Source organism: Vulpes vulpes, chromosome 1 (assembly GCF_048418805.1).
Source record: "Vulpes vulpes isolate BD-2025 chromosome 1, VulVul3, whole genome shotgun sequence".
Classification (NCBI taxonomy): Eukaryota; Metazoa; Chordata; class Mammalia; order Carnivora; family Canidae; genus Vulpes; species Vulpes vulpes.
Genome location: NC_132780.1, coordinates 59,457,366 through 59,471,937, shown reverse-complemented (window position 1 = coordinate 59,471,937; position 14,572 = coordinate 59,457,366). Strand labels below are relative to the sequence as shown.

At 37.8% G+C, this 14,572-nt stretch overlaps 1 protein-coding gene across 1 annotated transcript in view; it reads left to right on the top strand.

Moving 5' to 3' along the window:
- The window catches only part of CLVS2 (clavesin 2), a 66,283-nt gene extending 54,563 nt beyond the window's left edge, over nucleotides 1–11,720 (top strand). The window contains exons 5-6 of the mRNA XM_026013393.2: nucleotides 4,107–4,327; nucleotides 10,920–11,720. Of these exons, the coding sequence (XP_025869178.1) occupies nucleotides 4,107–4,327; nucleotides 10,920–11,007 (309 nt within the window). The 3' untranslated portion in view covers nucleotides 11,008–11,720. The remainder of the gene's footprint in view (nucleotides 1–4,106; nucleotides 4,328–10,919) is intronic.
- Nucleotides 11,721–14,572: the final 2,852 nt, after the last annotated feature.

Here is a 14,572-nt window from a genome sequence, read left to right as displayed (position 1 = left end):
CTTTTTGGTTTCTACCTATAGAATCAATATAAAGCACAAAGCTATTATATTTACTGGTATTCCAAGTGATCCAGCATCATAATATTACTCAAACGCTTTATACTGCAGATGCTATAAATCTGTGCTCTGAAAAACTGGTAAAAGAAAACTAAGGAATAGTTGTGAATCTTTTGTCACCAAAGACAAATGGTTCTTTCTTTCTTTTTTTCTGATTAAATGAAATCTGACTTTGAGTCACCAACATACTGGACTGATGGGAATATCAACCCTAGGTGGTATAGAATCCTTTCTTCTCAAAATCTCATTAATATCGGGAATCTTTTACATGGAACCAAATTTCCCATCCAATATGGCCTCTTTGGACATCCTTACTCTTCAAGCCAGTATTATTTCCTTGAATTAAGATCTCCTTTTGCCCCCAAGTTGTCTGTGAAAAAAAATAGCATCTCCACTAAAGCTAGAACCCAAATGGCTAGTCTTCAACCCCAGGCACTCTTCAGCTATTCTAGGGTTATGGTCTCGCCACTCTGCAAGAGCTGACAGGATAACAGGCCTCCCCACTGATTGGTGCAACTTTCTACCTGTTCCTCAATATGATGGACTCTCTCTTCTATTCTTTGCTGATTCCCAAACACATTTTACTTCCCTCCCTTCCACTCAGGTCACCTACCATAATCTTAATGACACAGTATAGGGAAGTAAAATAAAAGTATTATCTAGGCTAATTCTTAGAATAGTAAGGTAATCAGAGGCAAGGGAGCCCACAAGAACAAGACATTCTTGCATGAAATGGTGGAAGAGAAAAAATGTAAGGAGAAAAATAACAGGAAAACTTGAATAAATGAAAGGCTTGCAGGATATGAGAGGAGAAGCCATGGAGATATCTAAAGGCAAGACTCTTCAGTCTTGAGACAAATGTGTGCATCGTGTGTTTCAGCAGGGAGGAGGTATGAGATGTGTTCAGTGAAAGAGTTTATAGAGAGCCTTAGAAGATTTACTCTAAGGGAAAGGAAAAGCCGATGGAGAATTGTGAGCAGGGACACATTATCTAACTAACCTTGTGATATGGTCATTCTGGCTGCTGTGTTGAGAATAAAGCGTAGGTGGTCAGAGTGGAAGTGGGGAGAACAGTTAGAAGGTTAGCACAGTAATATAATTTGAAGGATGATTGTAGTTTGATTAAAGGTTGTAGGGGCGGAATTGGTCAGATGTTCAGAATCATGATATATTTTGAATGAAGAACCAAAAAGACTTACTGACAACTTAGAAAGCAAATAAGGATGAGTTGAAGGTCTTAGCCTGAGAAACTAGAAGCAGTCATACCAGTAACTGATGTTGAAAAGAGAGAGGAACTGATTTCAGGAAAAAAGTTGTAAGTTCAGTTTTGGACATATTAAGTTGGAGGTGCCCACTGACCTTTTTTTGTGTGTGTGCCCATTGACCTTTTAAGTGGAAATGTCAAGTAGAGAGTGGAAAGAGCAATCTGAAGTTCAAAGGAATGGTCTGGATTCGATATATAAATGTTCACCGTGTGAACAATATTTAGGGCCAGTAGACTGAATGAGATCACCAGGGAGTAGTAAGTATACTTAGAGAAAAGGATAAATCTAAGAAGTGAAGTCTGGAGCTCTGTGACACTAAGATGTTGGGCTGATGAGGAATAATTGGTAAAAGAGACTGAAAAGAAGCATCTGTCAAAGTAGGAGGAAATCAAGAGATGCTGGGAATAAATGTTTCAATGACGAGAGTCATTTATGTCCAATGCTGCTGAGAGTTCAAGAAAAATAAGGGCTGAGAATTGGACACTGATTTAGCAATGAGAAAAAGCCCGACAAGAGCTGTCTTCATGCTGTAGAGTGGGAGGCAAGGCCTGTCTGGACTGGATTCAGGAAAAATGGGACTAGTGTATTTGGAAGGTGAAAATAAACAACTCCTTTGATGAGTTTTGTAATAAAGAGAAGGAGAGAAATAAGATAATAACTGGAAGTAGAAGTCTGGCCAAGAGAGGTTTTGTGTGTCTGAGGGGGAAATGGGAAGAGAAGAGTTGGCAAGTTTGTCCTCTGATGGAAAAGATCCAGCAGACGGAGGAAATTTGATGATGTTGAGAGAGACAGAAGAGAATTGCTTGAGCAATCTAACTGAGTAGAGGAGAGGGGATGGCTTCTAGTGCACAGGTGGAGAGGGTGGCCTTTGTAGAGTTTATCTTTCCATTGTACTAGGAGCGGAGGCGCAGCATATGGAAACAGATGCTGGTGGGTGGGTCGCATCTGGTTGCCCTATTTTTTCAGTGAAAGAGAAAACAAGGCCAAAGCTGAAAGTGATATTGAGGGAGGAGGTAGCAGGATGTTAGCAAAGAGAGAGGAAGTAGTGTGCTAGGATTTCATTTACTTCTCTAAGGATTTATTATGAGAACTCGCGCATAACTTGAAAGATGTTTCTTACGTGAAGAAACGCATCTAATGAAATAAGGTTGCATAATTAATAAAACAAGAGTTTCAAGTGTTAGAACTTAACTATCCCCCCAAATTATTTTGATTTTTTATGAGAAGAATCTAACCCTGTGTGTGTGTGTGTATGTATGTGTGTGTAGGGGGTGCTATTGTGCTCTGCAAAGAGGAGTGGGAAGGTATAAACTTTGCAATTAACCTAATGTACATTGGAGCAGATGGCATCTTCCACCTCTGTAGGCTCCACGTCAAGTATTTCAGGCAGCCATTTGCTCTGCCTATTTTGGCCAGTGACCTGCTCTCATCTGCTTTTCCTGGTCTGAAATCTGTTGAAATTACTTGTTAGTTGATAATTCCCATCCCTATCATTTTGCTGTATGTTGTAGACTGGTTTTTCCTTGTTTTTCTATACGTTGACGTTAGTCAACTCAAAAATTACGGAAAGCAAAGATAATTATGTTAGTCTATTCATCATGAACCTGAAGTACAAGTCCCTTATATGCCATAAGTGACGATTTCTAAGTTACTTACAAGCTATAATCATTAAAAAATATGACATAAATTATATGAGAGGACACGAATGCTTTTTCAGAGAAAGCTGATCTATAGTTTTGAGATGGAAATGAAGGAAGAGAAAAGAGATAGCAACTTATGGGAAAACGAATCCTGAGTATGTACCTTGAATAATTTTTCCGTGTAATGGTTTATTTATTTATGAGAGAGAGAGCAGGGCAGGGACAGAGGGAGATGGAGAGAGAGAGAGAATCTCAAGCAGACTCCACACTGAACATGGAGTTTGATGCAGGGCTTGATCCCACCACCCGAGGGCATGACCTGAGCCTAAACCAAGAGTTGGAAGCTCAGCTGAGTGAACCACCAGGTGCCTCGATAATTTTTCAGTTTTTTTTTTAAAAGCTCTAGGAGACAATCATACCAATAATTGATGTATATATACAGCTTTACATTTTCACTCCATTATTCCATTTTTATTTGAATAATAAGCGTGGTGGAAACCTCTTGTAGAGAAGATGCTGGCAACATTATAGAACACAAGTCCTTTGGGATGTGAACCTTCACTCAACCTTTTATTATGATGATGCTAATCCACTTTTATTTACATCACACACTTTGCATTACAAAGCTGTAATTTAGTGGTTACAGTGTTCTTATTTTTATTGATGATAAAAAAGAAAGCCATACTGGTAACAGCTTTTGGGCTTAATAACTTGGATGGGCTCTATAGTTGATGAGTCCCTCATGAGAAGGCTCTATTTTAACAGCATGCATTATGCACATCATTAGCTTTGCACAACTAACATCAAGATGATGTACAGATCAGCATGCACGTTGGATTCTGCTCATGTCCTCAACTATAAAGTAGGAAACCAAGTATCAGGTTCCAGCTCTTTAACCTAACCACTGTCTGACTTTCGAGAAACTGCTTACAATTCCAACGCCTTGGAATTTTTATAGGAAATAGTAGGATAATAGTACCAGCCCTGTTTGTGTCACAGAGTGAATAAAGGACTTAAATATTTTAACAGACATGGAAAACTCTTGTTTTTGCTTTCCTATCCTCACTCCTTCCTCCTAGCATTTGGATGGTATGAATCCTCCCATGCGTGTTTCTTCTCCTCACCCTTCTTCTTGCATTTGTAGATATTTTTGCATGGTAACAACCTGAACAGTCTACACCAACTAATTCATCCCGAGATCCTGCCTTCTGAGTTTGGAGGAATGCTGCCCCCTTATGACATGGGAACGTGGGCGAGAACACTGCTAGACCACGAATATGATGATGACAGTGAATACAATGTAGACTCCTACAGCATGCCTGTGAAGGAGGTGGAAAAGGAACTCTCCCCCAAGTCCATGAAGAGGTATGCTGGAGGTGGCTGGGAAGTGGGCAGCAGCCAGGATAGGGTTTAATTCCAGGGTTTATAATTTGGGGGAATATGTATTTTGTGGGATCTTAAATCCTTTTTCATCCCCATGATTAGACATCTAGGAATTTTGAGTCAAAGACAAAGTCCTTCAAGGCTATGTCAACTCAGTTTTGTTTTATATTCACAGACAATCTAATAAGGCTGTTAGGGGTCACTAAATCTAGTGGTTTTCAAACTGTACTCTTAAAGTTCTGGGGGGAGTGTCTTAGGCCAAGCAGGTGGGGTGGGGACAGTGCCCGTGACCACAGTGAGAACAACTCTCCTCTATCCAGGCAATTTACTAGACTCTAGTATAAGATTTCATTGGAAGAAAGAGATCCATGGCAAACACACATGCGCACACATTTCAAACAATATATTTAAAACCTTATATGCTCCCTTTAGTATCTCAGCCATGTTTCTGATTTAAAACTCTAGCCGTTCCTGGGGCAAAACATTCTATTTTCCTATAGCTTTACTCTTTATAAAGTTCATTCTTGAGTGAGATGCTGATTCCCTGCTTTGATTCTCAAGGTACTTTTATGCCTGTTTTCTTTCCATCAGGACAGATTTGTTGAACCCATGCTCTATAATACGCACCTCCCTTGGTGTTTTGGATTCATGGTGGATACACACACACATCCATGGCCTAGCGGTGATGGAGGGTGGGGGAGTTGCTGAACATACCCAAATGCATAACTACCTCTGAGCTTGCGTTCTGTAGCAAACCAGAAGATACCTAATTTTCAGCTTCCCCCAGGCCGCAGCACCCCAGAGTTCACCTGGACGATAGTAACGAGTATTATTTCTCAGCTTATTTCCCACTACAGAAATTTAAGAACCACAGCTTCTGCAAGTCTCTCTTCACCTAGCTCAGGGAAGACCAAGGCATTGCCCCTGTCACCCCTCACACTTGCCTCTTTGATAAAAACCTATGGTCCCTTGGTCATAGTTCTGCTCACGCAGAGGCACCTTTGTTCCCAGAGGTGGCCCTTTTTGTACAGCTGCTGCTGTTGTTGCTACTGTTGTGTGTGTGGTGTCTTCCTCTCCCCAGGCTGCTCAGCGATGTGTTGGAGAGAAAGGAATGACTGGAGACATCTCCAGCTTTCATTTCTTCACCAATAAACAACCTTATGTATAAGCCAAGTCTGGGCTTCTCAACTCCTTTCTCTTAAAACAGGGCTTCTTACTGTGAGTTCTATGCTCTCCTATCAAGCTGATCCATGGACGGGCTCTTAGAGGCATCTGTTAAGTGCTAAACATTATATTTAAAATTGCATGTGTAGGTATTTCCAGCCATATATATATATATATATATATTTGTGTGTTTTTCTAGAGGAAATGGCATATATTTCATCAAATTCTCAAAACAGTTTTTCTAAAACAAAAATTTAAAACCCAGTTTCCTAAGAATAACTTCCTTCTGATAAAAATAATGATCCTAATTGTTGTTACAATCTGCCATTTACTATGTACTTATCATGAGTCGGGCTCTTTTGAGATGTCTTTTTTGTAACATTAATTTATATAATCCTCACAGCCACCCTGTTAAACAGATACTGTTTCCTCAAAATCACACAGTCTGCATGTAGTGGACTGGGATTCTAATCCATGAGGTATAGAGCCTTCCATGTTGTTGATGTAAATCTTCCTCGTCTATCCTTCCAGATAGTATGACGTAGTGCTCTCAACTCTGGAACTGAGCTATATAAGGATTTGGAAACAGCTGTCATCTGTGATCCTTGGTTTTTCTCCTTACCAGCTAATAATGCTCATTTCCTTTACCCACTTCTTCTGTGACTTGTTCACCAACATGGTCCCCTCCTCTGAGCACATCTCTCTCCATATCCTATACAATCTGTGTGTATCCTATCACCTACAGTCTGCGTGCCTGCATTCCTCCCAGACTTCCTACCTGGTGTCTTTGCCTCTCACCTGATCCTGCTCCCCTGGCTCCCATTTATCATCCATGTGGCAATCTAAAAGATCTTTTTAAATATAAGTCAGATTTTATTTCTCTAATTTCTTTTTAGTGGCTGCTGATGATACAGTGAATAAAATAAATTCTGTAGCATGGCCTACAAAGTGCTATGTGATCTGATCCTGCCCCCCTCACTCCTCTATGTGTCTCCCACCTTCTCTCTCTTCCCCATCTTTCAGCCCCAATATCCTTCTTTCTGCTCCTGTAGCCTCCTTCTCTGGCTCAATACTCTCTAATGGCCACTTGTCGTGGCTGCATGGGATGCTCTTTTCCTGCATCTCCCAATCCAAAGTCATCTCGCTAAAAGAGCCATTAGGTCTTTATCAGGCCCTAGGTCTTAATCAACTCTATTTTCTCCTCATGCTGGTCTCTCCCTGTCAGTCACCTCATTTATTTTCTGCCTGTCAGTTGACTCATTTTATTTAGTGTTATGCCCCATCCCCAAATTAGGCTTCATGAAGACTTCAGTGGCTTTGTCTGAATAGGAGACTTCTGATGCTATTACTACTTGTGCTTCAGTACCAGAATGCTTTGCCTAGCATTTGCCCTCATTGGCTTCCTTTGGTGTCTGTTGTTGACTGTTGCTGCAGTTCAGGCAGCCAGAGCACATTGCTGACTCATATTGAACTCCCTAGCACTAGAAGAGGCTCTTCACTTATAGATCCATGTCTTCATAATTCTCTCTTTCTGTGTTTAGCTTTTTTTTTTTTTCCAAGCAGATCATTTTAATTGATTAACACCATCTTGTTAGATTTGGCTCAGTCTGTCTACCTTTTGAAGTCTTTTTGGATCCTGATTTTCCTTTCCAATTAATTAGGCCATTCTGTCCTCTTGCAGACTTGGCTCATAGCACGTTGACCTCCCCAACCCTGAGTTTCTTGCTTCTGACGTGGATTGATTAGAATTTCAGACATGCTTTGTTTGGTGTAGGTTTTATATAATACGAAGCTTTTAGGGTTTTATCTGAAATCTTATGAAGAATGAGCTTAAGAAAATTACTGTATTTGATTCTCACCTTCTGTGTGTCAGGGAGTGCCAGTTCCCCATCAAGGATGGGAGAGAATTGTTCCTAGGTTTCCCCCTGGTCTCCCCTCCTCCATTTTTTCCCCAGTTTTGGAATATCATTAGATTGAGAGGGAAAAAGAATCATTTCTTCACCAAAGACTTGTAGATATTTCCCCCATCAGGGGAATTTAGCTAGATGTGTAGGAAGATGACTTTGTGCCCCTGTGTTAGTTTGTGGAGGGATAACATAGATAGTCACATGAAAAATACAAAGTTCGGTGGATTGTGGGGGCCTTATACTAGGGGAAAGTCTTTCACCTTATATCTCTAGTACTTAGGATAGTGCCTAGGATAGGCACGTAACAGTGCAGTGAACTATTGCCATTGTGATACGAGCTCTGATTTTATTGAATAATATTCAACATCTACTGTTACTACTTGTCAGACTCCATCTAATAATGCTTTGTATATATTGACTCCTTTGCTTCTGTAAACAGTTAATTAGATAGTGCTATTTCCCTTTCTTTGGTGAGGAGACCCAGATACAGAGAAGGTAAGTAACTTCCACATGTCACATAGCCACAAAGTAGCACTGCTAATATTGAAAAACAGGCTATGCAACTCCAAAAGTCATCTCCCTAACTGCTACCATTTGCTTTTTTGCCAGAATTTGTGCTGTGGTTTACGTACACATCATTGAACTTGATCCTTAGTACATCTATATGATGTAGGTGTTATTTTTCTCCATCTTCTAGTTAAAAGAACAAAATCTAGGAAGTTTAAATAGTTTCCTCCTGGTCCTAAGAGCTAGTAAATTAGCAGAACTAGAATCAGAATCCCTTTCTGTCCAAAATCTATCCTCCTACATTAAGGTATAGCACAATATTGTGGGCTCATGGCAAATGGATACATGATACCTGAATAATTAAATTCTTGGGTTTTGTGAAAAAAAGAAAAGTTATTTATTGCAAAGACAGCAGAGGCTATCTGGAGTCCACTGAGATATGCTATGAGTTAATGATAAACAACACCTTCTATTGCAGCAGAAACAGACTGATGCACTAATAGGTTGTGGTCCTGCGCAAACAGCCCTGTTGTTTTGGATAAGACAGAGAAAAATCTGGACTAGAATAATGGTACATTTGGGACAATTAAATACCAAAAAAAAAAAATTCTTAATCAGAAATCATTTCTGCCTGACTTGTTTTATTGAGGAATTGTTCTATATATGGAGCCAGCATTCATCATCCAACAATCCTGATACCAGTTGTGCATGATGAAAGCAAACTAGAAATTTAATTCCAGGTTGATAGTGCACTGTAATTTAAAATATTTCATTAAAGTCACCATATCCTCTAATCATTTTTTTAAATAGTCAAGGAACATAAGGATTTAAAAGATTGTATGTGGGTGTGCGTGCCCATGTGTGTACATGATATGTGTTTTAATAGAACCTCACAGCAAATGCTTAAATTGTGTACTTTGTGCTGTCTGAAGAGCTTTGGTGTGGATTAATTGATGTCATTAAGATAGGCATCAACATTTATAGACTAAATCTAACTTTGTGAGAATTTTGAAACATATTTTCTGTTAAGAATTTCTTTTTTTTTAATAGGTGAATTGCTTTATCTTTATTACTCTTTGTTTTAAATGCTTAATCCCAAAGTTCTTTCAGTCTGCAAACTATTTCTTGGATAGAATTGAAGATATGGAGACAGTGTTGTGTAATAGCCTCTATGATACACGTTGTGTTCACCATAAGGAAAGAAACTGATGAAATCTCTGCTCATGGAACTTGTGGTTTAGTGGGGACCAGTTGTCAAGTTAATACTTCAGTATAGGACATTAAATGAACATTTTTTTTTTTTGTATTTTAGCATGGATTTTTCTTGGGAAATTTTTTTTAAATTTTAGTCTAAGTAAAACAATATTAAAGGTCTAATTCCTAAGTGTTTTGTGCCGTTGTCCACTGTGTTAGAATGTATTTTATTCTTGAGATAAAACATTTTTCCTAAGATAAATTATTATTGGACTTAAAAGTGATGCAAAATCCCTTCTTCTGCTTCCTCTTCTTTTCCTTCTCCCTCTCCTTATCTCTCTCTCTCTTTCTCATCTGCTAATTCAACTTTAGTTGATCTCCTGTCTGATACAGACATATATTGACCTATAATGTATTATTGAGATAAAACAGTGAAAATGACTTAGGAAATAAAACATTCTTGTTTTAATGTCCTCGCCTTTCTTTTTGTTCCCTCTTTAGAAATGAATTTAAGTTTATTTAAATGAATGCGTCAATTAATCAGTTAATCCTATAATTATTTTTGCTTTGATAATTAGTTCCATTGCTGTTCTTTTTCATTAGCATGTGCAGTTGTATTTTAGCTTATAGTCTTTCTTCTTGAGAGTTAATGAGGTTTGCTAAGAGGCATATTGCCACAGCAATAGCCAATTGGCTGGAATGCAGCAGCAGGGGGAAAATTCATTACCGAGGAGAATTTTAAAAGGGCAGCTGCTTCTTTAATGCCATAGCTATTAAGAATGCAGTTTCCTGCCATAACAGTAGCATGTTTCATTGACTTTCCTCCTTCTCAGTTTCATGTTGTTTCCTAATGATGAATTGAGATATAATTCCCACCTACTATCAAAAGCATGTGTAAGGAGTTCAGATACTTGCTCTCCTAATCAGAAAGTGCCCCTGCCTAGACAAAAGAGGTTTTGTTTTTTCTTTTTTTTTTTGTTTTGTTTTGCTTTGCTTTTTTAAAAAATCTTAAGTCGGTTCACAAAACTTTCCAGAGTAAGACTGATTTTATTTGGATGTTCTAGTGGGGAATCTGACAGTCTCACATTCAAATTTTGATTCTTTTTTTCTAATGGGGTCATTAGAAATAAAAAATGATGGTCAAAAAATGCACATTCATGTTGAATTTGTTTCACAGACCTCCTTTTCTTTAAAGACTTATTTATTTGAGAGAGATAGAGGTTGCAAGAGAACTGGGGGAGGGGTGGAGGGAGAGGGGGGGAGAGAGAATCTCAAGCAGGCTCCACCCCCAGATTGGACCCCAATGCAGAGCTCAATCTCACCACCCTGAGATCATGACCTGACATGAAATCAAGGAGAGTCTTGGCTTAACTGAGTCACGCAGGCACCCCTCATAATGCTCTTTAGGAGAGGAATCAAGGTTCTTATTGTTTCTCTTTCATTTCTCATAACAGTAGTTTCACTGTAATAATTTCCTACTTGGAAATGTTCTATTATCACAGATCTGTCCTATTCTATAAATTCTCTGTGAAGAGGAGAATGTAAGCCTATTATGGTACATTCAGAAGCCTTTGCTGTTCATTATTCTATTTAGAATTCAGAGGGGATTTTTTTTTCTTCCTCTGATGCAAAACCCAACGTAAGTATGCCCCACTCTAATTTTTCAGCATTCTCAGTTCATAAATTCCTTGATGTAGGGAAGATAATCCACATCTCTGAGACAGGTAATAATGGAGAAAAGACAGGGAAGGGAATGTGATTATTTGATAATTACTCACTGACATAGGCCTTATCATTTCCAGATCCCAATCGGTAGTGGATCCTACAGTATTAAAACGCATGGATAAAAATGAAGAAGAAAACATGCAACCTTTGCTCTCTCTGGACTGATAACTTCTCTGCACTCCCCATGGATTAGAAATGGAAGGTACTTGTTTTCAGCAACAGGGACAGCACTGTGGAGGAATGACCAGCTGGAAACTTATTTATTCATGTTAATGTAGCATAATATAAAATAAGACATTGGGCTTTCCCATTCGCTTGAACCATGGGTGTCCTGGTCTGGAGTTAAAGAAAAAAAAAGTCAATAATTTATTCTGTAAGTGCCAAGTTCTTTGTAAATATAATGTAATCTTCACATCAAGTTTGTAAACTTTGGTAGTAACTGAAATTGGAAAAGATTGGCTCATGAGTCCATGCCAGTGGTATGAACTATAACAAAAAACAGAAAAGACACGTACTCAATGGAAGCTAATTAAATGTAGCCCTGTTTCCTATGAAGCCATATTTCAGCTATCATAGTGATCGTTTCAATGTTTTTCTCTGAAACTGTCATATTCCAATGTACTTTTAATGGACACAGGTGACTAGATGATTCTAGGAAATTAGGATGATAAATGTAAATCCTGTCTAGTGATTTTCATTTCACAGAAAATGTGTCCAGTTATCACTGGCCTTGAATTTTGGAGAAAAGGAATGGCAGAGGAGCTGGAAAACTAAACACTTGAACTCTTCTATGTTGTTTAATTCCTGGAGTTTTGTGAAGAGATATGTTCCCCAGATTAAGATGTGGAATTCTGAAAGAGAGTGGATTTTTTTTTAAACTACTGTCTTCACAGTGTGTCTTTTATTTGAGACCCCATTGTATCCTTGTCTGATGTACTTTAAGAACATTTCCCCCCTAAAATCCTTTGACCAAGAGAAAGAGAACTCATACGTGAATAGTGTTCTGACAACTAATTTTGGACATAAAAGTTGCCATGTATAAGGGGCTAATTTCTAATTCTTGTGCTCTGGTTGGAAATATATATACATACATATATGTATATATATATACACACACACATATATATACATATATATATGTGAATATATATATGTATATATATTCACATGCACATATATATATTTTTATTGAGCTCTAATAAATCCTTGATGTGACAGGCTTATAAAATAAATAATACATATTCAATGATCTTACAGATGTTTAAATAATTACATGAGATGCTAACTCTGGAAAACTATTTCCACTAAAGTTAATGAAAATGAAGTATAGTGAAATAGACTTTCAGTGAACCTATTTTAAGGGAATTCTAATTTAATTTGTAATGAAATCTTGAATTTGTGCCATTTTAGTGAATACATTTTTCCTTCAGAAAACAACAGGTCTCAACATAATGTAGGTAGTATCAGGTGACCAAGAATAATATAATTTCTCTCAAATTCAAGTTAATTATCCTAATGAACCTATAAGTACAGATTTTCTTTCCAGAAAAGATTGAAAGAACATATTGTATTCATAAGACATAATGAAAGCATCTGAGGGCATCTGAGACAGCATATTATAGCTTAAATCTAGATGTGGAATCCTTATGTTATTTAGTTTTTATTTCATAAAAATCCTGCAATTATAGCACATTTTAAAAATATTACTTTAAATTTCAAATTCCAGTGTGAAAAGGCAAGATTTTTGCCACCTTTTCAGAGTGGTAATTTTTGAGATTGAAAATTTACCACTAAAATATTCTTTTGAAAGAAAAATATCTCAAGGAGCTCTTGGAAACCGATAGAAATAAATGTAACAGCCTTTATATGCTTTTTAGCCAAAAGCTTCAAAAATTCCAGTTATAATTCTATACCAAAATCTTAAAATCAAGATCAGTACACCAATCTGCATAAGTATCGCAAATGGACTGTTTGGTGTTTGTAAAAATGCATAAATATGCATAAATAATATGATTGAAATATACCTTGAAAATGCCAACCTCAAGTTAAGTCTGGAAGAATAACAACTGTCAGGTCCTCTGCTCTACCCATAAATATTATTGAGATTGGAGTGAATTGGGGATAAAAAGGCCCGGCAACTCTTATCTCTGTAAGGACCCTAACCACAGGATTCTTATATTTTTGCCCAGCTGATATACATTTTATAGTCTTGGACTTTATATACAATGGAAGAAAGTGTTCAGCAAAACAATGCATTAGTATAAACTAGAAACAAGGTGCAGGATGATGGTCAACTTTTCATTCTCCCATGTTTCTCTTGATACACACTGTTTATTGCCAATTTTTAGACCAGTTTCAGATGTCAAGCAGCAGAGCCAGCTTCTTTTCTCTCTCGTAAGGCTAGTGTCATATCTAAAAATAACCAGAAAGGCATATTGTATGAATAACTATTCAATTATAAATATGATTCCCACTATCTCCCTTACCCAACATTTGGAGACTTTGCATCCTGTGGCTGTGCGTCTGCTCCTCTTCAAACGAGCAGTTGAGAGTTGGCTGCATTGTGTAAAATATTTTTAAACGAATGAACAAATTATGACGATGATGCCTTTTGAAATTGCTTTATCGAGTTCAATCTGTGAGTAAACTCATTGGCCAGAAATGTTTTTGGAGCTGCTTAGTCAAGGGATATTTGGTCAACTTTATAGATTTTCCCTTCCGTCTCAGCTAATTAGCACCATTTAGGGATTTCCCCCCCTAATTTAATTTCCTGTGTTCTGTAGTTATGTCTATTGTTACATAACTTAGTAAATAAGCACTCCTGTATGTCAGTTTAATTGTGATGGAGTCCCCCCTCTCTCTCTCTCTCTCTCTCTCGTGCGCACGCATGCGCACACACACAGCTGTTGGCCATAACGAACATGCCTATTTTGAGATCTACATTTTCCATTTGTAGCTGTCTTGTCACTGAAAATATGTAGACATCAAAGAATTACCACATTTGATTTGGAACAAGCTAGTAGTCACTGCTTCTCTCACCCTGCCTGTTTTGCCAGCTCCTTCTTACATCCTTTCTTACTTCCATTGTTTCAGGGGCAGCTGCTTCCAAAGCTGGCGTAAAAATAAATACCTTTACTCTTATTGTCAGTGATATTTGCCTGATATCTTCAAAGGAAGAGATTGTCGTGAAAATACACTCTAAGAAATGTGAAGAAGTGCCTCTTTAAAAATGAGATAAAGCAGTGATACCAGAATGTGGATTCTATTGGTAGTCTCTTCTGGAAAGTAAATCAATGCATCTAAATCAAAAGGGTGAAAAATGAGTACCATTCGAAGAAGGATCGTTGAGGCCTTGCCTGGAACATTCTCCTACAGTATTAAGTCTTTATTGTGTCAGTTCAATACCGTAACTGGAGCACGTTATTTACAAATCTGGCATTAGGCTAAAACAATACATGAGTCTTTACAAGGAAGTGTTTAAAGTGGGCATGCATGATTTCTTTTATTTCGAGGATAGTTTGCATAGTGTAGGCAGATATTCCTTAAGTCTTTTCACAGAAAATGCTGGTCTACTTTACAGGCCTGAAAAATTCATACATTCATAAGCAGGAAAGCCAAGCAGCTAGGTTCTCTTTCATATTGTTAACTAGGTCACATTGTTAAATTAAACATTTGAAGTTTCTGGAATATTCCTGAGGGAGCAGAGGTCCCTCTAATGCATCAAGAAAAT